This window comes from Mesocricetus auratus, unplaced genomic scaffold (genome assembly GCF_017639785.1).
Source record: "Mesocricetus auratus isolate SY011 unplaced genomic scaffold, BCM_Maur_2.0 Super-Scaffold_100004, whole genome shotgun sequence".
Classification (NCBI taxonomy): domain Eukaryota; kingdom Metazoa; phylum Chordata; class Mammalia; order Rodentia; family Cricetidae; genus Mesocricetus; species Mesocricetus auratus.
This window is the reverse complement of record NW_024429189.1, coordinates 88,147,665-88,173,632: the sequence shown is the minus strand read 5'-3', so window position 1 is coordinate 88,173,632 and position 25,968 is coordinate 88,147,665. Positions and strand designations below refer to the sequence as shown.

The 25,968-nt window shown below is 40.8% G+C and overlaps 1 protein-coding gene across 7 annotated transcripts in view; it reads right to left on the bottom strand.

Moving 5' to 3' along the window:
• Window positions 1-729: 729 nt before the first annotated feature.
• The window catches only part of Wdr76 (WD repeat domain 76), a 40,841-nt gene continuing 15,602 nt past the window's right edge, over window positions 730-25,968 (bottom strand). For 6 of the 7 annotated variants that reach the window (XM_040746160.1, XM_013112406.3, XM_021226278.2 and 3 more), the window contains exons 4-13: window positions 24,877-24,932; window positions 23,923-24,049; window positions 22,365-22,466; window positions 22,226-22,269; window positions 19,419-19,572; window positions 16,876-17,031; window positions 13,454-13,671; window positions 11,467-11,619; window positions 8,986-9,039; window positions 730-2,476 (exon numbers count right to left, since the gene is read on the bottom strand). In XM_040746160.1, the coding sequence (XP_040602094.1) occupies window positions 2,212-2,476; window positions 8,986-9,039; window positions 11,467-11,619; window positions 13,454-13,671; window positions 16,876-17,031; window positions 19,419-19,572; window positions 22,226-22,269; window positions 22,365-22,466; window positions 23,923-24,049; window positions 24,877-24,932 (1,329 nt within the window). In that variant the 3' untranslated portion in view covers window positions 730-2,211. The remainder of the gene's footprint in view (window positions 2,477-8,985; window positions 9,040-11,466; window positions 11,620-13,453; window positions 13,672-16,875; window positions 17,032-19,418; window positions 19,573-22,225; window positions 22,270-22,364; window positions 22,467-23,922; window positions 24,050-24,876; window positions 24,933-25,968) is intronic. The other variant, XM_013112405.3, reaches the window with a different exon arrangement.

The window sequence follows — 25,968 nt, the reverse complement described above, 5'->3', positions numbered from 1 at the left end:
GTGTTTTTGTTTGAGATAGGTTTTCACTGGCTGGCCTGGAATTCACTAGGTAGGTGAAGCTGCCTTTGAACTCAGACCTGCCTATCTGCCTCTCAGGTGATGGAGTTTAAGCCACACTCCACCACACTTGGCTCGTAAGATTCTTTTTTTCTTTTTTGGTTTTTCTTTTCTTTTCTTTTTTTTTTTTGGTTTTTCGAGACAGGGTTTCTCTGAATTGTTTTGGAGGCTATCGGTCCAGCCCAGCCTCGAACTCACAGAGATCCGCCTGCCTCTGCCTCCCGAGTGCTAGGATTAAAGGCGTGCGCCACCACCGCCCGGCTTCTTTTTTGGTTTTTCAAGACAGGGTTTCTCTGTGTAGCTTTGGAGGCTGTCCTGACACTCGCTCTGTAGACCAGGCTGGTCTTAAACTCACAAGAGCTATGCCGGTCTCTGCCTCCTGAGTGCTGGGATTAAAGGCGTGCGCCACCACCATCCGGCTTTAAGATTCTTTTTTTAACCTTAGTATTATCTTATGTGTGTAAGTGTTCTGCTTGTATGTATGTCTATATCCTGTATGCAGTACCCAGAAGCCAGATGAAAGCACTGGATCCCTTAAAACTGGAGTTACACTTGGCTGTGAAAACCATGTGAGTGCTGGGGATCGAACCTGGGTCATTTGGAAGAGCACCAGTGCTCCTAATTGCTGAGCCATCTCTAGTGTCCAGATTTATAAAGATTACTCAAAGAAAATTCATACTTTCATACTTTATTTCTGTGACATATGAGTATTCCCTCTTGCAATCCAAACACATGGCCTAAGCTATTTATAGGTCTTTCAGTAGTAACTTTGGCAAGTAACATAGGAAAGGTTGGATACATGTTACACTGTGACACCAAGCCACTGATTTAGCAGAATATACATAAACATACACCATATGAAACTAAGTTTTATTTTAAAATATTCTATTAAAAAATCCCAATTCTGCTTTCTGTGCTTTACTAATTGGGGGTGAAGGAAGGAGAGCCAGGTGTAGCCTGGAGTCCTGACTCTCCTGCTGGGATTACGAATTTCATGTGAAAAGCTACCACAGTTAGCAGTACACAGTTATACACTTGAATATAGGATAATGGTGCAAGTTCAAACACTGCAGTCCCAGCTCATTGCTGGAGCTGCCCAGAGGAAGAAGGCAGACAAGACTCCAGGCATGCAGACGCAGGCCTTCATCACAGAAACCAACTTTCCCAAAGAAAACTGTGGGATTTCATGTAACTGAGATACAAGAACCCCAAAAAAGGCTCTTAGCTTCTCCACCTTAGAAGTGAGGTCATCACAGATCCACATCACTAACCCTCTGTCTGCCTATTTCTGTGTCTGTCTGATTTGTCTCTTTTGTGTGGTCTTTAACCCCTTTAACCTCATTTCTAAGTTACATTACTTTGAAGACTAAAGTTTCTTAATTTCAAACTCAAATTCAAAAAAAAAAAAAAAGGCTCTTAGCTTACAAAACTAAGTTCTGGCTGGGTAGTACACACCAGTAGTCCTAGAATTTGGAAAAGTGAGGCAGGAGAACTAAAGCTCAAACCTGAGCTACAGAGCAAAACACAGTCCCAAAAACGACAAAGCAAAACAACTAAGGTTTAAAGGTGGGGTGTGGGTCAATAATGGAATACATGCCTAACATGTGACAGTCCCTGGGGTCTAGTCATATTTCATAATTAGACTTAGATGATCTTTTGGGACCTATCCCAGTGTGAAAAATAAGTATCCATCCCAAACTATAAAATAAATCATATCTATAGATCACTATTGAATCAAAATGGTCTCATTACATAAAAGTTAATACTGACCACGCAAAGCTTTATAATTTGATAGAATTTCTCAAAATACAGCCTAATTAAAAGTGTTGAAAGACGCTGAGTGGAGTGGTGCATGCCTGTAATCTTAGCACTTAGGTGGTGGAGGCAAGAGGCTCCAGAGACTGAGGCCAGCCTGGGCTACACAAGGCCCTGGCTCAAAGTGCTAAGAGCATCCCAGGTTCTGCTTCAGGTCCCTCCAGTGATGGCCTTCAAGTTCCTCCTGTGCTAATACTACCTCCTGTGCTAATACTCAGTCTCACTGAGAAAGCAATGTTGCAGTTACTGCATTAGCAAACAGATGCACTAAGCCGAGAGAACCACGAGGTTCCTTTGCCACACAACAATTTGAGCAAATTGTTGAACCTACCCTATAGCTCAGAAGCTTTCTTGACGCATAAAAACATGTAACCTCCCACTGGAATTACCTCCAGCCAGAACATAGCGGGTAGGGTGCATAACATTGAGGGAACACACAGATACAAGACATTCTCCCAAAAGAGAACGCACACTCTTTCCCGTCTCATGGAGGATTTCCACCCGCCGTGGGTGGGCCATACTGCCAACTATGAAGCAATCTTCTTGTTTAGGGTCCCACACAGCTTGGAACCTCGTTAGCCATCTCCCAGTGATAGTGTTATGCCTAGTAGGGAAAAACAAAGACAAAACAGTATTTACTTTGAAATGTTAAATAATTCAAGGCAGCACAGAACAGAAGGTCAAAACCAAAACCCAGTGTAGAAACCATCATCCATATCTGCTTCACCTTCCAGCCTTCAGCTTGTGCTCAGAGGGACTATAGAAATGTTACCTTTTCTGGGGCTGGAGAGAGAGCTCCGTGGTCAAGAGCACTTTTTGGTCTGATTCCCAGCACCCATATGATAGCTTACCACCATCCATAACTCTGGTTCCAAAGTACCCAACGCCCCTCTCTTCTGACTCAGCAGGCACCAGACGCACATGGTGCACACACATACATACAGGCAGAAGACTCACACACGTTAATTTTTTTTAAATAAAAGATAACTTGTCATTTTTTCCCTCTTTTTTTAAAACCAGGGTCTTAGGAAGCCCGGCTGACTTTGAACTCCCCAAGTATCAGCAAATGGCCTTAAAGTTTTGATCCCCCTGCATCTACCTCCCGGGTAACGAAATTACACCACACCTCACCTCCCTTATACAGTACTGGGAATCAAACCCAGGGTCTCATGCTTGTTAGGCAAGTGCTCTAGCGACTGTACTGCATCCACAGCCCTGTACCTTTCCTGCTCACTGTTCTATACACACAAGAAAAAGAACTTAAGACATGCTGTGAACCGTTATATACCAACAGACTGAGTAGCCTACAAGAAACAGACGAATTCCTAGGAACACAGTTGCCAACAGTAACCCTAAAGAATTAAAAACTATAAATTCATTCATAACTAGTTAAGGGGGTTCACACACACATGTACTCACACATAGAGGGAGGAGGTAGAGGGAGAGAGATGAGAATAAGTTTCTGTAGTATTACTTTTCCTTTTTGTTTGATACAGAATCTCATTCTGTAGCCCAGAAATTACTATGTAGCTCAGTCTCACCCCCAACCTGTGGCAATTCTGCTGCCTTACCCTTCAAGCAAAGGCATTACCTGTGTGCACCTTTGTATTCAGCTTTCTTAATGAACACTGATACAAAAATCCTCAACCTGGAGGTGTGGCTCTGTATCTATCATACACAAAGCCCTGAGTCCAATCCCCGGCACCACATAAACTAGGTATGGTTTGCACACACTTGTAATCAAGAACTGGGAAGGCAGAGGCAAGAAGGTTAAGATTTCAAGGTCATTCTCAGGTACAACAAATTCCAGCCCAACCTAGGATAAAGAGACGCCTACCTCAAAAAAGGAAAAAAAATATATACATACATACATACATATATACACATATATGTAATAATAATAATAAACAAACTGAATTAAACAGCATAGGAAAAGAATTACACACTATGGTTAAGTAGGAGACAAACAGTGTAACATACCATGTTAACAAAGTGAAGGACAGGCACTTGGTTGTCACAACTGATGCTGAAAATGAGTTCATAATGCACTCACTCAACAAACTGGGAGCTGAGGGAGACAATCACAACACAATGAAGTCCACATATGAGAAGCCCATGACGCACCACACCCATTGAAGACTGAAAGCTTTCCCTCTGGGATCAAGAGTAAGGTAAGGATGCCCCCTCACCACTAACATGGTATCAGCTATCAAAACCTGATCATTTACATGGGGGGGGGGATTGTGTCTGCAGATGCCATGATCACATTCATAAAAACAAAATATGATAAAAGATTCCACACATTTAAAAATCTACCTGAATAATTTCAAGAAGAGTTACAGGATACAGGGACTGGGGAGACGATAAGCTAATAAAGTTCTTACCACACAAACATAAGAAATGGAGTTCAAGCCCAAGAATCTACTTAAAAAGCTGGTTATTACGGTACCATCAGCACACTTGTAATTCCAGTGCTAAGAATACAGAGACGGGGATTACTGGCCAGCCAGCCTCGCCAAAACTGTGAGCCCCAGATACCACTGAGAAACCCTGTCTCAAAATTTAAAGTAGCCAGTTCCCAACAGGACACCACCTAAGGTTGAGCTCAGGCTTCCACACAACGCAGGAGTGCTCACACACACAATTTTTAAAACATAGGATACAAAAATCAACAAACATAAAAATATGTTATATTTAATCCAGGCAGTGGTCTCTGCTGTTGAGAGGAAGATTACTTTCATCCAGGAGTTTGGGCTATCTTGGGCAAACAGCAAGACCCCCATCACTTAAAGGAAAAAACAAAACAACAACAAAACAAAAAATTCTTCAGACTGAAAGGACTTACTGTCTAAAAGTCTAACAGGAAGAGAATTCCTGAGAACAGTTATATTCAGGAAACCAGGGTCTTATGTCAAGATACATATCTACTTCTCAATGGTGATGTGTCACTGCCATTGGTGACATCTGGTGGGATATTATGGTCTAGATGTAGAATGCACCACAGGCTCCTGTGCTTTGCACACTTGGTTCCCAGCTGGTGTTACTACTGTGGGCAGCTGTGGACCCTGTAGGAAGTGCCGCCTCACTGGAAGAAGTGGTTAACCCTGTCCTTTTAGAAAACTGCTTCTGCATTCACTGAGATGTGAGGACATAAGAACCTCAGCTGCAAGCTGTCACCACAGAGCCACCTGTCACCTCGGCGCTGTTAACACATTCATATGCACATATCCACAGATACAACAGCCTAAAATTCCAGCTCCAGGGGATCCAACACAGACATCACAGACAGAAACACACATAAAAAATTTAAAATAAAAGTCAACCTTTAATTTTAAAGAAAAGGAAATTGGTCTCAGCTACATAATGAGTTAGAAGCTAGCCTGGGCCATATAAACCTCAGCCTCAAAAACACAGCAACACACACACACACACACACACACACACACACACACACACACACACACACACACACAGACACACACCACGCAAATGACTATAGTCAATTTTAAAAATTAAAAGACTGAAAAAGAATTAGGCACTGGTAGTGCATGATTTAAATCTCAGCACTTGGAAGGCAAAGGCAGGTGGATCTTTGTCAGTTCAAAGCCAGCCTGGTCACAAAATGAGTTTCAGGACAGCCAGAGCTGTTGTACCGAAAAACCCTGTCTCAGAAAACCAAAAGGAAAAAAAAAACAAAACTGAAAAATTAATACTAACAACTAAGTCTTACTTTGGGAAATGTAATTATAATGAATGAACATATGGGTTTTATCCTTTGATGTGGGATGTCCCTCTATATGCTGTGAAGATGTTTTATTACCATTGGTTAATAAAGAAGTTGATCTGGTCAATAGCCACGCAAAATAGTCAGTCGGGAAATCCAAGCAGAGATACAGAAGAAGGGCAGCGTCTGAGAGATGCCAGCCAGCTACCAAAGAAACAAGACATGTAGAAAATGAGGTAATGCCACAGTAACATGCCAATACATAGATTAATAGAAATGGGTTAATTAAAGTTGTAAGAGCTGGTTAGTAAGAAGCTGAGCCAATGGAAAAACAATTAATATTAAGCCTCTGAGTGATTATTTTAAAAGCAGCTGCAGAACTGGGTGGGACTGAGAAACATCCATTTATATTTAGCACTCAACATGGGGCATGAGCCCACAACCCATGTTCTACCAACAGAAAAAGTCTGTCAGATATGTTAGGCCTCTATGGTTAACTAGTGGCTAGCTCCACTCTCTGATCTTCTGGCAAGCTTTATCTGTTAGAGTACTGATGGAGGAAGCCTTCTGTATATATGTTTGTCTTATTGGTGGATAAAGAAAGCACTGTTGGCCAATAGGGAAGAAGACAGGTGGGACTAGGAGTCCAGAAGGATTTGGGGAAATGTAGTAAAGAGTAGGGAGTCACCATGTGATCCTGGGAAGAGAGGACACATGAGGCTTGCGTCCTCGGTAAAATAAGACCTTATAGAAATAAATATATTAGTAGTCATTGGTTAATACTTAAGACAGAACTAACCAATAAGAAGCCCTGGATATTGGCTGACAGCATTGTAACTAATAGAGTCTCTGTGTGTTATTTGGGGTTGATGCGGCTCTGGGACCAGGCTAGCCAGAAGAAATGCTCGGTACAGAGTAAAAACAAGGTATCACCACAATCTCTGAACAGGATGGAGTCTGCCATCTTGGAATTGGTTATAATTGTGCCTCTCTGGACCAGTAATTTTTTAATTTTTTTTTCAGCAGTTAGTCAAGATCAAGAACAACCATTATATAAGTAGTATTACCTACAAAAAGTTAATTATTACAACACATTCATCGTACCTAATCCAAAAACAAAATTAAGAAAGAGTCCTGGCTGGTTGGTGGTGGCACACTCCTTTAATCCCAGCACTCAGAAGGCAGGCTGACCTCTGAGTTCAAGGTCAGCCTGGTCTACATAGTGAGTCCCAGGACAGCCAGGGCTACACAGAGAAACCCTGTCTCAAAAAAACAAACAAAAAACAAAAAAGTAAAATAGAATGTGAATTTAAAAATCTATACAGCACTCAAAAAACTAGACAGAAAAATTCTCAAATTTAAAAATGAGCATATTATATCTGCCTACAATTTAAAAAAAAAAAGGATGTTTTGCTGGGCAACAGTGGTGTACACCTTTAATACCAGCACTCAGGAGGCAGAGGCAGGTCAATGTCTATGAGTTCAAAGCCAGCCTGGTCTACAAAGAGTTCCAGGACAGCCAGAGCTTTTTTACACAGAGAAACACAGTCTTTTAAAAAACTAATTAAAAAAAAAAAAAAACATGTTTTGTCTTTATTTTGAACATTGCACTCAGGAATCAGTATGTAAAGAAATCATGAAAGAATTTCAACTAATTTAAAATAACTCATCAGGAAAAGCCACTAATGTGTGCATTTTTAGTAAAATTATTTTTCACAGTTCTCTATTTTTGCAACAAGGTCACTAGCTCATGACACTAGCAAACAGTGTCTCTGAACTCACCATTGAATATTAACACTGGAAATTAAAACCATCTGGTAAAGAAAAAACACTATGATAGACCCAGTTCAAAACAACCTGACAAGTTACCTGGAGACACTTTTCCAAAGATAAACATGGTCCTACTGAGCCCCAGCCCATCCTCCTGCCTCCACCAACAGTGCTAGGGTTAAAGACACATGGAAATCCACACATGGCTCTTTTGCAAACATGGTTGTTGGGATTTGAATTCAGGTTCTCATACAGCAAACAGCAATCTTAACTGCTGAGACTACTTTTAAGTATTTATTGGCCATTTTGTGAACTGACTGTTCATTCATTAGACCATTTATTGACTGGCAGACTTGTTTTATTTGGGTGTTCAACTTTACAGTCCTTTAATTTTTATATTCTAGATTAACCCTACCTGGCAAGGAGTTTTCTCTCATTTTACAGATTGACTCCTTATTTTGCCAATAGTTTACATTGCTATGAGAGTATTTTTTAATTTCATGAAGTCACATTAGTCAATTCTTAGGGCTTTAGTGGGTACTACTGTAGTCCATTCACAAAGTTCCTGTCTGTCTCTTGAAATGTTTTCCTCTACTAGTTCAGTGTTTCCAGTCCAGTTTTCAAGTCTTTGATTTATTTTAAATTCTTCTCCAGTGAGAAATAAAGATCTAATTCCATTCTTCAGTGGGCAAAAAAACAGTTTGCAATCATCATCTGTTGAGAAGAATGGCTTCCCCCATCCCCTGTGCATATTTTTAACACCTTTGTCAAACATTAGAGGGCTACATCTGTAGCTCACACCTTTAATCCCAGCACTCAGGAGACAGGAGCATGAGTTCAAGGAGTTCCAAGCCAGGCTAGAAGTGTTTTTTTGTTTTGTTTTGTTACTTTTTTAAGATTTATCTTTTTTTTGGGGGGGGGGTGTCGAGTCTCTCTGTGGTTTTGGGGGCTGTCTTGGAACTAGCTCTTGTCTCCACAGGGAGTTCTAGAACAGTTATGGTTGCATATTGAAATCCTGTCTCAAAAACACAAACAAAAACAAAGACACTGATAAACTGAAACATAACATCTGAAAAATAAAATGAAATGGGCAAAGCCAATTAAAAAGGAAACAAAATATGCTTAAATAGAGCCTCTGAAAACTGACACTAGCAAAGCCCAGCACACACCCAACATCAAACATGATAAAAACAGTCTCTAGAGAGAAGGCATGGGATATGGAAGAGTTGGACATTAAGTTAGCACACTTCCAAAGTGTGTGTTCAACAGGGCAATAGGAAACACTAGGTAGACCACATGTGGAAGCAACTTAAGCCCAGAACAGGTAGCCCCATCAAGTATTCCCAGTCTTCTTGAATAAGGTACTGAATATAACTCAAGTCACAATAAAGACCTCAGCTTTGACCGAAAGGAACCTGCAGAGAAAACATGCCAACTAAGAGCTGGGCCAACTGAGGTCTGCAAGCAAGACTCCACCGGACAGAGCTGGAAAGCAAGGATGCTTACACAGCACAGAACTACAGGCTCTCTTTGACAGTCACATATCTAACATGGCCTTCCACACGCTGCTGCTGCTCACAGCAGCCCAGGAGCTAGGGTATTTGGTGCACGGAGCCTACCTGATGGTGGTAAGGAGAGGAATCTGGGTCGATATAGAGCTGCTGTCAAACACTCTGCAAATAAAGAATGAAAACAGTTACACGGCCTTGTTTCTTAGATTCTCCTGTTTTTCTCAAATAGTAACAGTGTATCTCACTATGTATGTCTAGAACTGTCCACCTTCCTATTTGGCCTCATGAGTGCTGAAGTTACAGGCAGGCACCATACCAGCTTGGCATGTACATTCTAAAGTGACAATCTGGCAGCTAAAACTATATTCAGATTCACACACATACATAAGGGTTGTGGAATGAAAACCCACAAATACTCTAGGAGTACACGAATGCATAAAAAGGCAATTTTCCACTGGGCATTGGTGGCACACGCCTTTAATCCCAGTACTCAGGAGGCAGAGGCAGGCAGATCTCTGTGAGTTCAAGGCCAGCCTGGTCTACAGAGTGAGTCCAGGACAGCCTCCAAAACAATACAGAGAAACCCTGTCTCAAAAAAACCAAAAAAAAAAAAAAAAAAAAAAAAAAAGGCAATCTTCCGGGGCTGGAGAGATGGCTCAATGGTTAAGAGCATTGACTATTCTTTCAGAGGACCTGGGTTCAATTCCCAGCACCCACATGGCAGCTCACAACTGTCTGTAACTTCAGTTCTAGGGGACCCAACTCCCTCACACAAACACACATGCAGGCAAAATACCAATGCATATAAAATAAAAATACTATTTTTAAAAAAGCAATCTTCCTCTGACTCTTTAGTTGACAGCCTGATGTGTCATTTTCAAACTGCTGAAGAGACTAAATGGCCAACAGGAAAGTGGGGACCATGATAGAAAGAAGCCGGTCTCAATAGCACACCCCACCTTCTGTGCCCAGCTGATCCAGGGCAAACTCTTGGCACTAGAACTACTGCCTAGTTTGATTACTGAAAGCTTAATTACTAGAGGTTAATGTAATAAGCATAAACTCTAGAGTGTAAATGAATAAAAATGGATAAAAAAGGTAATGAAACTATGTGGGTAGAAAAGGGACAGGGGCTGCCATGATAAACATCACATCATCTCCTGGTAATGCTCACAAACTTTGTTAGACATTAGCTGGGTGCCTGCAGATCATGTGCTTGCCTTCATGAGCCTGGCCCATGGGATACATACAATAGAATACAATTCTATTGTATAGATACTTGCTGAAGGATGAATTCAACTCTTTTTTTTTTTTTTTTTTTTTTTTTTGGTTTTTACGAGACGGGGTTTCTCTGTTTTGGAGGCTGTCGGTCCAGCCTGGCCTCGAACTCACAGAGATCCGCCTGCCTCTGCCTCCCGAGTGCTGAGATTAAAGGCGTGCGCCACCAACGCCCGGCCAACTCTTTTTTTTTTTTTTAAAGGATTTTATTAATACATATACAGTGTTCTGCCTGCATGTATGTCTGCATGCCAGAAGAGGGCACCAGATCTCATAACAGATGGTTGTGAGCCATCATGTGGTTGCTGGGAATTGAACTCAGGACCTCTGGAAGAACAGGCAGTGTTCTTAACCCCTGAGCCATCTCTCCAGCCCCCGAATTCCAACTGCAAATTTGAAACAAAATCAAGGGGTTTTGGGGGGGGGGTTGTTTGTTTGTTTGGTTTGGTTTTTTGAGACAGGGTCTCTCTGTATTGCTTTGGAGGTTTTCCTGGACTTGCTCTGTAGACTAGGCTGGCCTCAAATTCACAGAGATCCACCTGCCTCTGCTTCCCGGGTGCTGGGATTAAAGGCGTGCACCACCAACACCCTGCATAAAAATCAAGTATCTGAATAAGAACAGAATCATTTTCCCTGTAGTTGTACTGTCTTCACATCTTTTCTCTAGAGATGGGGATCTCACTATGTTGTCCATCTGTGCTCTTGATCTGACTACCTCAACCTGCCAAGAAACTAGGACTACAAAAGTCTTTTCATGTTTCTTTAACTTGACATTTTTTTTCAGTTAAGCTCAACTGATTTAAATCAATTTTGGGGAAGCAGCTATAGAAAAGTACCAAAGTTAAAATCCTAAAACAACACCTATTAGCTTGTGCAGAAGCATGATTTTTTGCAGTTTTCTAGATGCCTGAAGTCTGGGACTCTGCAATTTCCATTTAACACACTTTTAAGGTAGAGCACACTTTCCCCAGAAAGCAAGCTTCTAACTGGCATGGTGGAACACACCTGTAATCCCAGTACTCAGAAGGCCAAAACAGGAAGATGGCAAATTCAAGGTCACTTAGAATATAAATATTCTAAGTGGGAGAGGGAGGGATAAGTGGTGGGACACAGACAGATGGAATGGGAGAAAGAAAGGAGATAAAAAAGTAAAGAGGAAGAAAAGATGGAGAGAGAGAGGGAGGAACGATAATACAGTAACATGAGTGATTTCATAGCAACAACAGTAAACACAACTTCTAGTTTATGAACACCATAGCTGCAGTCTCTAAACAGATTCCCTAAAAACATGGTTCTGTCTTCTTAGTTTACCTCAGCTTACAGTCGGCACATGTGGTCACCACTCTGTTACCAGTAACAGGTGAAAAATATGCAGAGGCAATGCTCTTCGAATGCTCAGCCAAAGAGATCAAAGGCTGGCTTCCCCTCAAATTCAGGCACCTCACATCATAAATATGAACATCCCTAAGACAGAAAGAGAAATTATCAGTACAGTCCACACAGTGAAGCCCACAGAGTAGGGCTAAACACACTCAGACACCTACTAACATTAAGAGCATTTAAGACAAAACCCTCTAATCTATAATTTACAGTGACTGGCATAGAATAAATAAAATACTAGAAAAATTCCAAGATACAGAACACCCATGTTACTTCAGGCACAGAGACTAGTTTCTACAAGGTTTTCAATATCTCTAAGTGCTGACACATGTCTTTATCCTTGCACTCAGGAGGCAGAGGTTGAGGCCAGCCTGGCCTACCGAGTGAGTTCTAGGATAGTCAGAGCTACCATAGTAAGACCCTGTCTCAAAAAAAAAAAAAAAAAAAAAAAAAAAAAAAACAGGAAAGAAAAAGAAAAAGAAAAAAATCAGTTATATCCAAGTAACAAAATAACATGAGTCAAGCTACAAGTTTTCTGTTTATTACAATTTTAAGTTTCATAAAAGTAGAAACAGGGGGCTGGAGAGATGGCTCAGAGGTTAAGAGCACTGACTGCTCTTCTAGAGGTCCTGAGTTCAATTCCCAGTCATGGTGGCTCACAACAATCTACAATTCAATCTGGTGCCCTCTTCTGGCATGTAGGCAGAACACTATGTAATAAATAAAATAAAAATCTTTAAAAAAAAAAAAAAAGCAGAAACAAATACCTACAGTGCCACAGTGCCAAAGGGACAAGTGTGCTTCTTTGAACAGTTTCTCTATTTATTAAACCAAAAGAATGCCTATTTAAAAAGTAATTACACGCTGGGCAGTGGTGGCATATGCCTTTAATTCCAGCATTCGGGAGGCAGAGGTAAGCAGATCTCCATGAGTTCGAGACCAGCAGGGTCTACAGAGTGAGTTCCAGGACAGTCTCTAAAGCCACAGAGAAACCCTGTCTCAAAAACCAACAAAAAAAGAAAGAAAGAAAAAAGAAAAAAAGCAAGTACACTTGTAACATTTCTTGCAGTGTGAAGAGGAAAATTACTTGGTTTCTGTGTAGCACACAAGTCAGAATCAGAATGTGTGTTAAATATGGTGGCACACACTTTTAATCCCAGCACTTAGAAGGCAAGAGGCAGGTGGATCTCCAAATTCCAGGCCAGCCAGGACTAAGAGTGAGACCCTGTAGGTAGGCAGGTGTTGGGGGAAGTCCTGTGCATTTGTCAATAAAGTACTGTTGAGCCTATAGGGAACCAAGATAGGAGGGACTAGGAGTCCAGGAGAACTCTGGGAAGGAGAAACACAGGGAGTCGAGATGTAACGCCATTGGGGGAGGAAGCCCGGAAACCTCTCCAGTAAGAGACATACTTAGATTAACAATTATGAGGTAATTACTTAAGTCAGAGATAGCCAGTAAGAAACAAACAAGGCCAACAGCTTCATAATTAATACAGCGTCTTGTGTGTTTATTTGGGACTGATGCGGATCTGGAACCAGGCGGGCGGGAAGGCTCCTCTCAAGAAAAGCTCCCCTTAACAGGCAGGCAGTTGGTGGGAGGGCAGAAGGGGGGGAGGGGAAGGAAGAAGAGGAAGCAAGGAAAGAAGGGAAGGTCAAATGTCTGAGAAACTAAACTAAATCACGTACTTCTGACATTAAAAGGCTTAAATCCTAACATCTGAGAGCATAACTCAAGCCTGGCTCGGTAACAAGCATCTATAATCCCAGTCCTTAGAAAGGTAAAGCAGGAAAACCAACACAATTTCAAACCAACCTGGGATAGCAAATGGGAACCCATCTCACAAAAAAAAAAAAGACAAAAACAAAAAACAAACAAACAAACAAACAAAAAAACAGAAAAAGAAGAAAACAGGCATACCTTAATCCTGCTGTGATAAAATACTGCCTGGATACTGGATGGACATGAACAGTTCTTATTTTTCCCAAAGATGAATTAAAAAATTTCTCATATGAAGTTCCAGGTGTCCGTCTATCTACCAGTGACAAATGTCCATCCCAGTGTCCCACTAGCAAAGTAGAAGCATCTTCTGCCAAGAAGTCAAAGGAGGAGGGGCTGCTTCCTTCGTTTCTGTACACCTAGAGGAGAATCAACAATTTGGTTAAAGCCCCTAGGTTGGGGAGGTGGCTCAGTGGGTCAAAACACTAACCACACAAGATGGCAATCTGAGTTCAATCCCTGGAACCCCCAGAATAAGACGAATGAGGTGTGGCACATCTGGACTTTCAGCAGCCTGCCATCTTGAAGTGATGGGGAATGTCCTTCTGTATTCTTTTATTGGTTGAGGAATAAAACACTGTTTGTCCAATAGAGGCAGGAAGATAGGGGGCTAGGAGACGAGGAGGATGCTGGGGAGAGACGCAGAGAGGCGCTGGAAGGAGATGCCATGTAGCTGAGGGAGGAGTAACAGGTCCACACCCTTCTCCGATAAGATAAAAACATGTGGAAATACATAGGTTTATAGAAATGGGTTAATAAGACAGAGCTAGCCAATAAGAAGCCCTAGATATCGGCCAACAGTTTTATAAGTAGTATGGCGTCTCTGTGTGCCTTTGGGCTTAAAGATAGGTGGGACCTGGAGGGAAAGAAACTCAGTAACATTGGAGTGTCAGCACAGCAGCACAAAAGTGGGACAGCAATGACTGGCTCCCCAACGTTGTCCTCACCTCTACATGTAGCCAAGGTTGGTCTTGAACTAATGATCCCCCTGCATTCTCTTGCCAAGTGCTGAGATTATATAAAAACATTCTTTTAAGGAAAACCAATGCTTACATTCCTAGCGAAGGAGTTATGGAATGCTTTCCAAATGATGTCATTTACCCTTCTTTCATCCACACAGGAATACAAAGCAAAATGAAAACACTGGGACGGCTTGCCTAAATCAAATGGTCCGTGAATCCACATCAGAGCTACATCTCAAACCTGAAAACCTACAGTTCCAAATCTACTCTGGGAAACTTACCAGCTCTGAATTCTAGCTAACTAAACTTATCTCTCTCTCTTTTTTTTTTCCTTTTTCTTTTAGAAATAGGGTTTCTCAGGGCTGGATCGATAGCTCAGCGGTGAGGAGCACTGGCTGCTCTTCCAGAGGACCTGGGTTCAATTCCCAGCACCCACATGGCAGCTCACAACTGTCTGTAACTGCAGTTCTAGGAGATCTGACACCCTCACACAGAATATATACAGGAAAAATGCCAGAGTTCATTAAATAAATAAGTCTTTAAAAAAAAAAAAAGAAATAGGGTTTCTCTGTGTATCCCCTGGCTGTCCTAGAATTTTCTCTGTACACCAGGCTGGCCTTGAACTCAGAGATCCTCCTGCCTCTGCCTCCCGAGTACAGGGATTAAAGATGTTCATCACCACTGCCCAGCCTAAAATTATATCTTAACAGAAGTAGTTTTGTATCCAAGTGAAGTCTAAGGTATAACTGAATGTTCAATTATAACTATTACTGATAGAAGAATAAACAGATCAAATTTCTTTTGTCTGTTTTCTGAAACATGGTACCTCAGTAGCCCAGGCTGGACTCAAACTCAAGGTATACAGCTAAGGAGGACTTTGAATTTCTGATCCTCCTGCCTCCTCCTCCCAGGTGCTAAGATTACAAGCCTGTGCCAGCATACCAATTTGTGTGGTGCTGAGGACTAAACCCAAGGCCTTGTACCTGCTAGGCAGGCACTCTAATAACTGAACTTATTCTCTAGCACAGATCAAAATGTTTAATTTAATTTTCAAAGTTGGATGTGGTAGCTCATATCTCTTGGGAGGCAGAAGCAGGTGGATCTCTGTTGAGTCTGGCCAGCTTGGCCTACATAGTGAGTTCCAGGACAGCCAGAGTTACAAAAACCAAAAAGGAAAAAAAAATAATTTGTTTTAATTCTGATTTCACTAAAGGGTAAGTTGTTTGCTACAATCATAGTTGTGATGGCAAGCTGGGCCTAGCACTTGAAGGCTGAGAAGGAAAAAGTCCAGGTCAACCTATGTTACACGACAAGGCTCTACCTCAAAAAACAAATCTGAACTTATCTTTGTTCTTTAATTAAAAGAAAAAAAAAAAAAAGAACAGAGAGAAAAGCCTCCCCAGTTTGTAAAAAAAGATAATTTAGGGATTCAATGAAAAATTAGCCAGAAGCAGCAGTCCGTACTATGGTAGCTATTAGAATAAATGTTTTAAAACCCCTTTTTAAACTGGTGTGTTTGCATACAGTGTGTGCATGTGCATTTGGAGGCAGAGGTCATTCCTCACACAGTTGCTCATTGGCCTGGAGCTCCTTAAAAAAGGTTGGGCTAGCTGGGCACTGAGGGCCAGGGATCTATGTGCCTAGGCTCTGCCTCTCTGGCACTGAGATTGTAAGTGCATGTCATCATGAATAGAGAGGTTTGGTTTTGTTTTTCAAAGATTTATCTATTTTACCTCAAAAAATAAAATAAAACAAGGGAAAAAAACAGGCACCATGGTGCATACCAGCATAATCACAGCATTTAGGAGATAGAAATAAGAGGATTAGAAGTTCAAGGTTAGTCTTGGCCACATAAGAAGTTTCAGGTCAGCTAGTGTATGAGACTTCTTTAAAAGTAGGGTATGGTACAGCAGTAGAACTCTTACCTAGCATGCTCCTTAGCTCTGGATTCAATCTCTAGCACACATATATACAAAAAAAGCTAAATCTTAGCTGAAAGACTATAGAAAAATCCTATTCTATTTTATGTGGTTTATACACTGTGGTACAGACCAAAGGTTTGTAGATTACATGATGTAATTAATGAATGTCCATAAACAAAAATATATTCTAATATTTTTCCCAAAATGAAATGCACAAAGCTCAAGCCTAGAAACAGCACAGTACTTTTATGCAAAAGCTTTTTTCACAAATAAAACAATTATATAACAAGAGTATGGTGGCATGGGCCCATACTAGTCTCAGATAATTCTGGAGGCAGAGGCAGGAGGATCACCAACCAGTTCAAAGCCAGCCTGGGCTTCTTAGTGAGACTTTATCACAAAAAACAAAACAATTTATTCACACGAATTCACTAATTCAATTTAATTTTCATGACAACTCTGTAAGACTATTCCATTTCTTAGCTAAGGAAATGGAGGCACAGGTGTTAAGTAACTCATGGAGGTCACACAACTGATAATAGACAGTCTGAGACTTGAACTTAGTCCCTAAACTGTACCACAGACTTCTCAACCTGACTGATACAGAAATCAAGTGTACCATCTAATAAATGATCCAGAACATCACCCGAAGTCAGCATGTAAACACATGAACATTTACCTCTTCAAAAACAGCACTGGAGAAATCCCCACATCGCAATGTGCCATCATAGCTCAGTGACAGAAGGTGGGCTGGATTGGCGGGTGAGAAGTAAAGACAGCTAACCGGCTGACTGTGGGGATAAAAAGCATATACCCCATCTTCACACTGCCTGGTCTGGAAGAAAGTTGGGGATGAGAAAAAAGACAAAACAAGTGAAAAGTAGTAATGGTTACTATGTCTTTATATCATTGAAGTATTTACACAGGAATTACATTGTGTCTTTGCTTAGTCTAACTCTGCTCACTCTCCCAGACAAACAGAAGCAGTAACCTTTTTTTTTTTTTTTTGGTTTTTCGAGACAGGGTTTCTCTGTGGCTTTGGAGGCTGTCCTGGAACTCACTTTGTAGACCAGGCTGGCCTCGAACTCACAGAGATTCGCCTGCCTCTGCCTCCCGAGTGCTGGGATTAAAGGCGTGCGCCACCAACGCCCGGCTCAGAAGCAGTAACCTTTTAAAAACATGTGTATGTGTGTACCACATGCCCACACAGAAGCCATGACACACATGTGTAAGTCAGAGGACACCTTGCCAGAGTCATTTCTCTTTTTACTATGAATTCTAAGGTTAAACTCAGGTCATCAAGCAAGTACCCTCTGAGCATCTCATAGGCCCAGAATCAACAACTTTACACTGGAATCCTTTGTTTCTTGATACTTAGTTTAACGATACCCAGCAACATTAATTTCACATGTCCATTTTTGCGCAACTATCAAACTAGTTTCTTCTTAACAGAAGCAACAAAAACCATGCTTCTGCCAATGGAGATGGCATGCACATATGATCACAGCTACTCAGGAGGTTGAGATAGGAGGATCCCTTGAACCAGGGATAATAAGGGTGGGATTTAAGGCTTGTCCAGGCAACACAAAACCTCACCTTAAAAACAAACAAACAAAACAAAACAACAACAACAACAAACAAAAAAAACAGCTGGAAAGTTGTCTCAGCAATTAAAATCATTTGCTGCTCTTGCAGAGAACCTGAGTTTGAGTCCCAGCACCTACATGATGCCACACAACTAACTAACTGTAACTCTAATACCAGGGAATCTGTTACCCTCGTTCAATCTCAGAGGACATCAGGGATGCACCTGATGCACATACATACATGCAGGCAAAACACCCATACATGTAAAACAAAAATAAATTTAAGAATTTAATATAAAAATATGGGTTAAATAGTATCAAGTAGTCATCTGGAACTGAGAAAATTTTTTTTGTTTTGTTTTGTTTTTGTTTTTTGAGACAGGGTTTCTCTGTGGCTTTGGAGGCTGTCCTGGAACTCACTTGGTAGTCCAGGCTGGTCTCGAACTCACAGAGATCCACCTGCCTCTGCCTCCCGAGTGCTGGGATTAAAGGCCAGCCTAAACAACATAGCCAAATTCCAGACTTCCAAGGACTGACTATATAGAGACCCTGTCTTTAAAAATAATAATAATAAAAATAAAATTACTTATTTCATTTTATGGACACATGAATGTATGGCACTTGAAGAGGCCCCTGGAACTAGAATACCAGATAGTTGTGAGCTGACATGTAGTACTAGAAATAGAACCTGGGTCCTCTGAAAGGACAAGAATTCTAAACAGCTGAGCCAAGATCCAGCCCCACAATCACCAATTCTTTTGTCAAGGGTATGCAGTCCTTAGGATCAAACCCAGGGATTTATGCGCACACACACACACACACACACACACACACACACACAAATTAAAAAGATGACTCAGTAATTAACAGCTCTTTCAGAGAATTCAGGTCAATTTCCAGCACCCACATGTCAGGTCACAACAGTCTGTAACTCTAGTCCCAGGTGCTTCTGGCTTCTTTGGGCATCAGGCATGTAATATAGTGCACAGAAATACATACAAAAACAAAATAAGCCTGGTCTACAAGAGCTAGTTCCAGGACAGCCTCCAAAGCCATAGAGAAACCCTGTCCCAAAAAAAAACCAAAAACAAAATAAAGCAAAAACATAAATTTTTAAATGAAAAATAAATAACATAAGTGTAAAAAACAAAACAAAACAAAACAAAAACAGCTTGGTGTCACACCTTTAATCCTAGAACTTGGAAAGGTTACTCAGGCAGAGCTCTCTGTGATTTTTCAAGACCTGCCTGGACTACATAACTATCTCAGAAAACAACAGCATCTTAAAAAAATAATACAACATGAATATGGAGGAAGATATAACATTCAAGTCATAGCAGATCCTATTTTGAACATAATTTAAAAACTAAGACTTTCCATATGCAATTTTTTTTCAAATACACATTTAAGGTCTCCTGCCAGATAATTTATGTCCAGATGGCTAAAGATATTCAAGCTGAAAATGCTAAAGTTCTATAAAACAAATTTAAATTCTGCCAGATTTCTAAAAGTGGAATCAAAGTACAAACTACAAACTTCAAGCAACATTTATAAATAAATGTTCCAGGCTATTCTCTTTAAGACATTTCCTTCAGACAGACTTTAGATAATCTCCCAAAAGGTGGTATCAACTTACCAAATCCCAAAGTCCGATTTGCCCAGACTTGGCCCCAGCTGCTACCAAGGTTCTCACTTCTGATGGATGGAGAGCTACAGAGGTGATCGCACCTCTTGTCACTTTACGAACAGTAGCTTCACTGATAACCATGTCACTTAAATTGGCTTTGTAGCTACAAAAATCGTTAAGTTTAAAATAAAAATCTCAATAGCCCAAATATGTACAAAATAACTCAAAAAATAAAGAGCACAACTAGTAAACTCTGGCAAATATCCAACTTCCTGATGTCAAAAGAAACCAAGGTTATTATTTTCTGATTATAAAATTACTTTTGCCAATTTTAATGATGACATCAAAACTTAGGAGGTTACAGTTAAAACAACATGGCGGGCTGGGGATATGGTTTAGCAGAGAAAGCCACAGAAGAGTACGCTCTCTAAGTACACATACTGCTAGTGACATGTGCTGCAAGTTCATAGATTTTTAGAAGAAAAGGTTTTAAAGAAACAATCCAATAGTATATAATATAAACAATAAGGATGTCTCCAATGTTTGAATTATTAGCCCCATGTTTAGAAATCTAAGAAAAGACTCTACTATTATGTATGCACTTATATACATACATCTAAACAGAAATTAACTCCAAATACCAAAAGGATGAGAAGTATGCTCTAGTAATGTTCAAATACCAAGAAAAAAGGCACAATGTGAAACCATATATACATTAGAACGTAAGTAAAATATGAATTCATTTATTCAACGCTGAATATATACTATATGCCAAGCAATGTTAGGGTTGAGATAAAGTCTCTGCCTTCATAAAGATTCCACCTAGGTCAGGCCAGGCCTACTACTGAAGGCCTATAATCTTTAGCAACTGAAAAATGAGGGTTGTAAAGTCAAGGACTGATTGCACGCAGGCTTGAATTCTAATTTTCAACGTCACACAATCTAGAATCAGTTGTGTCTCTCCGCCATCTCTCTCTACCTACCTTTCCCAGAATTCTCATCTCCTAGTCCCAGCTATCTTCCTGCCCCTTGGCCAAACAGTGTTTTATTCATCAACCAATTAGAGAAGCATATATACAGAAGGACATCCCCTATCAAAGAATGAAGAGGCAACATACTTTTCTTAAATGCCTAAAAGAAAGCTGGGCTGTGGTGGCACAGGCCTTTAATCCCAGCACTCAGGAGGCAAAGGCAGGTGGATCTCGGAGTACCAGGTCAGCCTGATCTACAGAGTGAGTTCCAGGACAGTCAGGGAAACACAGAGAAACCCTGTCTAGTAAAACCTAAAAAGAATGGGGAAATCGAGCTGCACACAAGCATGCGTGCATTTAAGTGTTTTCTGCTCTTGACTGTGAATGTGTGACTAGCTGTTTCACACTCCTGCCACAATGAAAGACTGTAACCTGCAATTGTGAGCCAAATAAACCTTGTCTTCCTTGAATTACCATTGTCAGGTATTTTGCACAGCAATGGGAAATCAAACTAAAACACTAGGCTACAGAATGAGTTCAAAGTGGCCTGGGCAACTTGGCAATACTTTATCTCAAAAATATAAAATAGTGGGCTGAAGAAATGACAACAGTTAAGAACACTTGCAACTATTCCAGAGGACCCAGGTTCAGTTCCAAGCACTCACATGGCAGCATACAATCAGTTCCATGGGATTCAGTGCCCTCTTCTTGCCTCTGTAGGCACCCTCATGCCTCAGGCAGTGCCCTCATGTACATGTAGGCCAAACATTCATACACACAAAAACAAGTATATTGAAATACATAGAGCCAGGTGTGGTGGTGCACATCTTTAATTGCAGCACTCAGGAAGCACAGGCAGGTGGATCTCTGTGAGTTCAAGGCCAGTCAGAATATAGTGAGACCCTGTCTCAAAAAAGTAAATAAATAAATAAAATTATGTATGTATGTATGTATGTATGTATGTATGTATGACTGTTGGCTTTACGGACGCTGTAACGATACGCGACACACAGTTACTGAAAGGGAAGCTAAGTATTTAATTTAGAAAATTACTCACACGATACCAAACCCCGAGAAGCCCAGCAGATCTCAGCTAGCGACTGGACCGGAAGCCGAACTCCAGGAAAAGAGAGCGAGACTTCCTGTGCGCTGTCTTTTATGCCTTCCCCAGTAACGCCCCTAGCCATGCCCAAAAGTGGGCTTGGCTAGTGACGTAGTTCTGCCTACATACGTATACGTCTTTATGTCCAGCCGTATACGTCTTTAGTCCTGCCTAAAGTGGGTGTGGTTAGCGGTGTGGTAAACCGCCCTTTTATTACCTCATCTGTATGCGCCTCTAGTAAGTCACATGTTTCATGGCGGCATAGACTTCCTCCTACATGTATGTATGTATAAAAAACAGGGCTAGTAGCTCAGTGATAGAGCACTGGCCTAGCACACTCAAGCTTTAGTTTAATCCCTTCCTATGAAAGAAGGAAGGAAGCAAACAAAGAAGGAAGCATAGAGATAGTATGGATGGATTTTTTTTTCAATTACTTTCAGGGTTTCCTATAATAGGATACATTATTAAAGCTTTTTTTTAAAGTCCTATACAACATTTATTCATGTATTTTCTGTGTGTGAGTATTCTGTCTTCATGGACACCAGAAGAGGGCATCAGATCCCATTACAGATGGTTGTGAGCCACTATGTGATTGCTGGGAACTCAGGACCTCTGGAAGGGCAGTGCTATTAACTGCTGAGCCATCTCTCTAGTCGGTATATTAGAGCTTTTATACTGCAAGCATCTCAAAGAGTATAAAACAGAGGTCAAAAGTAAAACAAAGGCAAGGAATTTTAACATACCTTTTAATGCTAGACAGCCTCTCCGCGGTTCTCTCATTATTTGTCTGCAACATTGGAAAACACCAAGGACTAAGTTCATATATACACATGGAAATTTCCTTAGATGACTCTAAAAGCCGAAAGCCTTCCCAAGCGATACCTTGCTCATCTCTGCCCATGTCTTCAAAGAAGCTTTGAACAGTTCATTGCTGTCATCTTGGTTTTCAGGAATCATTTCTAAGGGTCCAGGAGGTAACAAAGGCTATTAAAAAGAAAAGGAAAAGGTTGTTTGTCCTAGAATATAAACTGAGGAAGGGCCAAGGTTTTTGTTTCCATTTTCACTTCTTTCCTGTCAACATCACAGGCATTTAAAAATGGTTGGTTGCTCAAACAGTGCACAGTGGTACCCACCTATAATTCCAGCACTCACGAGGCTGAAGCAGGGGGGCCATGAGTTTCTATCCTAGAAAAAAAGTCTTTCAAAATTATGTCAAAGCCTGAGATGTATCTCACTTGGCAGAATGCTTGCCTAGTTAGCAAGCATGACACAAAACAGTTGCTGTGAATTATACCTCTAATCCCAACACTGGGAAGGCGGAAGCAGGATCAGAAATTCAAGGTCACCCTGAACTACATAGTAAGTTCAAGGCCAGCCTAGGCCACTGAGTACCTGGGGTTTTTTCTTGGTTTTTTTGTTTTTTGTTTTTTGTTTTTTTTGGGGGGGGGGTTTTCAAGACAGGGTGTATCTGTAGCTTTGGAGCCTGTCCTGGAAACTGGCTCTGTAGACCAGGCTGGCTTGGAACTCACAGAGATTCACCTGTCTCTGCCTCCAGAGTTTTGGGATTAAAGGCGCGTACCACCACTGCCCAGCTTTGGTTTTTATTTTGTGTATGTGTGATGTGTGTACGTACATAACATTTGTGCTCATGTGAATGTGGACGGACATACACATCACACATGTACAAGTCAGAACAGCCTCTGGTGTTGGTGGTCCTTACCTTCTATCGTATTTTAAAACAAAGTCTCTATTGCTTACTGCTATATACACCAGGACAGTTGCCCACCTGTTTCTGGAGTTCTCTAGTCTCAGCTGCCCATCTCACTATGGAATTAAATGTGTGGTGCCCTACCTAGTTTTACATGGGTTCTGGGAATTCAAACTCAGGTACTATCTGTACAGCAAGCATTTCACTCACTGGGCCAGCTGCCAAGCCCAATCGTCACCAGTTTAATCATATATTACACAGTATTAATTGCTACCACTTATTAATTACTTTCTAAACCCGTAATATACAGAATTTTATGGATTCTATTTAATCTCATCCTACACATTCTTTTGATATTTCCTTTTCTTTTTATTCTAGGCACACTCTTTCTTAGCCTCGAACTGTGTGACCCAGCTTTCCTCAAACTGCGCCAATTCTCCTGTCTTAGCCTCCCAAACACTGGAATTACACATGTGATCCACCACACCATTTTTTTAAATGTTGAGACTGAAATGCACAAAGAGCAAATAATTTGCCCACACACTACTTCCTGCAGAGATACAGAATATTATCTAATGTTAGCAACAACTCTGAAGACTTATTAAATCATACGATATCTAAGTATTAAATTAATAAAATTGAAACAAAACAAAAAATAAATCTAATTTCAAATACTTTAAATTTCTCAATATTTGATTAAGCTAAATGTACTGTATTTGCACTTTTTCTTACATTTTCTTCTTCTTCTAACGTTGGCTGTGTTGGAGCTTCCGGCAATGAAACTCCCGAAGGGTCTACTTTTAATAATCGCATGGATCTTCGACACCCAATCTCATTTTCTTTCTTCTTAGGCCTCTTTCTAAAGGAGTAAAGGAAATATTCATGCTTTTCTCACCGATAGTAAAATGTATTCAGTAACTTGTTGAAGATTTATTTATTTGTTTGTTTGTTTATTTTTATGTCTATGTATATACATGGGCCAGCAAGATGGCTCAGTGGACAAAAGGGCCTACAGCCAAGCCTGGGACCTACATAATGGAAGGAAAATTAATTCCCACTAATTGTCCTCTGACTGCCATACTCATGCTGTAGATGCATATACCCATACCCATACACACACACACACAAAATAAAATGTAATTAAATTTTCCAAGAAAAATCTCAGACAAATATGAAAATAGTACATTATAAGCAACAGAACACTAGGTATGATAGCTAGGTGAGGGCTGAGGTGGAAGATCTCTGGTTCATTAGTTCAAGGCAGCCCCTGTTACACAGTGCATTTCATGCCAATGTACTAAATCATAGGCAGTTAGAAACTGTCATGTGAGTGTTGGGAACCCAACCCAGATCTTCCGAAAGTACTGTTAACCACTGAGTCATTGCTCCAGCCCAAAATTTGTCCAATTTCAAAGGCTGTGTTCTCTTTTTTATATAACCAACAAACTATCAACTTGATTCGACGCCTCTACAAACACTAAGTGCCAGACTCCAGTGACTTCAGAATAAACCACCAATCTTTGCTAACAAACACACAAACTAGGCATGGCAGCATACGCCATAATTCCAGCACTAGAGGTGGAGGCTCGGAAGATAAGGCCAGCCTGGGCTACAAGTCGAAGTCTCAAATTTAAAATCCCAAATCAAAATATCCTGGTCTAGCCAAGCACTACGCACACCTTTTACCTTTTTGATTCAGGAGGCTGTCTCTTCTTTATCATTCCACGGAGCCTTGCAGCTGACTGAAAAGCACACAAAATACACTTTCACATAAAAACACTACCATGTAACTACACTGTTTACCCATTAAAATACTAAGCATTTGGTACTATATCCAGGTTTACTTAGGAAATATAGATTTTTAAGATTGGAAACTTTTTCTTGGTAATAGAATGAGATAAATACACCATCAATAATAAAAGCAAGGGACTGGAGAGATGGCTCAGAGGTTACGAGCATGGACTGCTCTTCCTGAGGTCCTGAGTGAGTTCAATTCCCAGCAACTACATGGTGGCTTACAACCATCCAGTGCCCTCTTCTGGAATGGAGGCAGAACACTAAATGCATAATAAATAAATCTTAAAAATATAATAATAATAATAAAAGCAGGTATATAACACTATCTAATATGCTGGCATTCTGGTACCTTGAGCCGAGGGCTTCTGAGTTCACATGATTTAATCAAACATACTATTACATGGCTGGCAGGATGGCTCAGTAGCATAGAACTTGCCTAGAATGCACAGGCTTGGTTTTAATCACAGCATTGTAAAAACAAATTTAAAAAACTAATAAGCAAAGATAGATAGGTGGCTCACACCTGCCTATAATCCCAACCTTCAGGAGGCTGAAGTGAGACAAATGTAGCAAGTTCAAGGCCAGCTTGGCTACATAGTGAGATGGCTCCATCCGTAAGAACCCTGGCTGTCAAGTCTGATGACCTGAGTTCAGTCATCAGCACCCACATGGGGGGGACAGAACTGACTGCCGAAAGTTGTCCCCTGACCTCCACACGTGTGCCATAGCGTGCAGCACATCCATGCCCTCTGCCTTTCTCTACCTCTCTCTCTCAAAACTAAGAAAATTAAAAAATAATAAAACATGGGTCTGATGCAGCACAGCCAAAGAAGTAGAAAATACATAAATCAGAATATGATTCTTTGGATTTATCCCACACCATCTTCTTTCAACAAATTATATATTAAGGGTCTAGAGAGATGGTTTAGCAGTTAAGAGCACTGGATGCTCTTCCAGAGGTCCTGAGTTCAATTCCCAGCA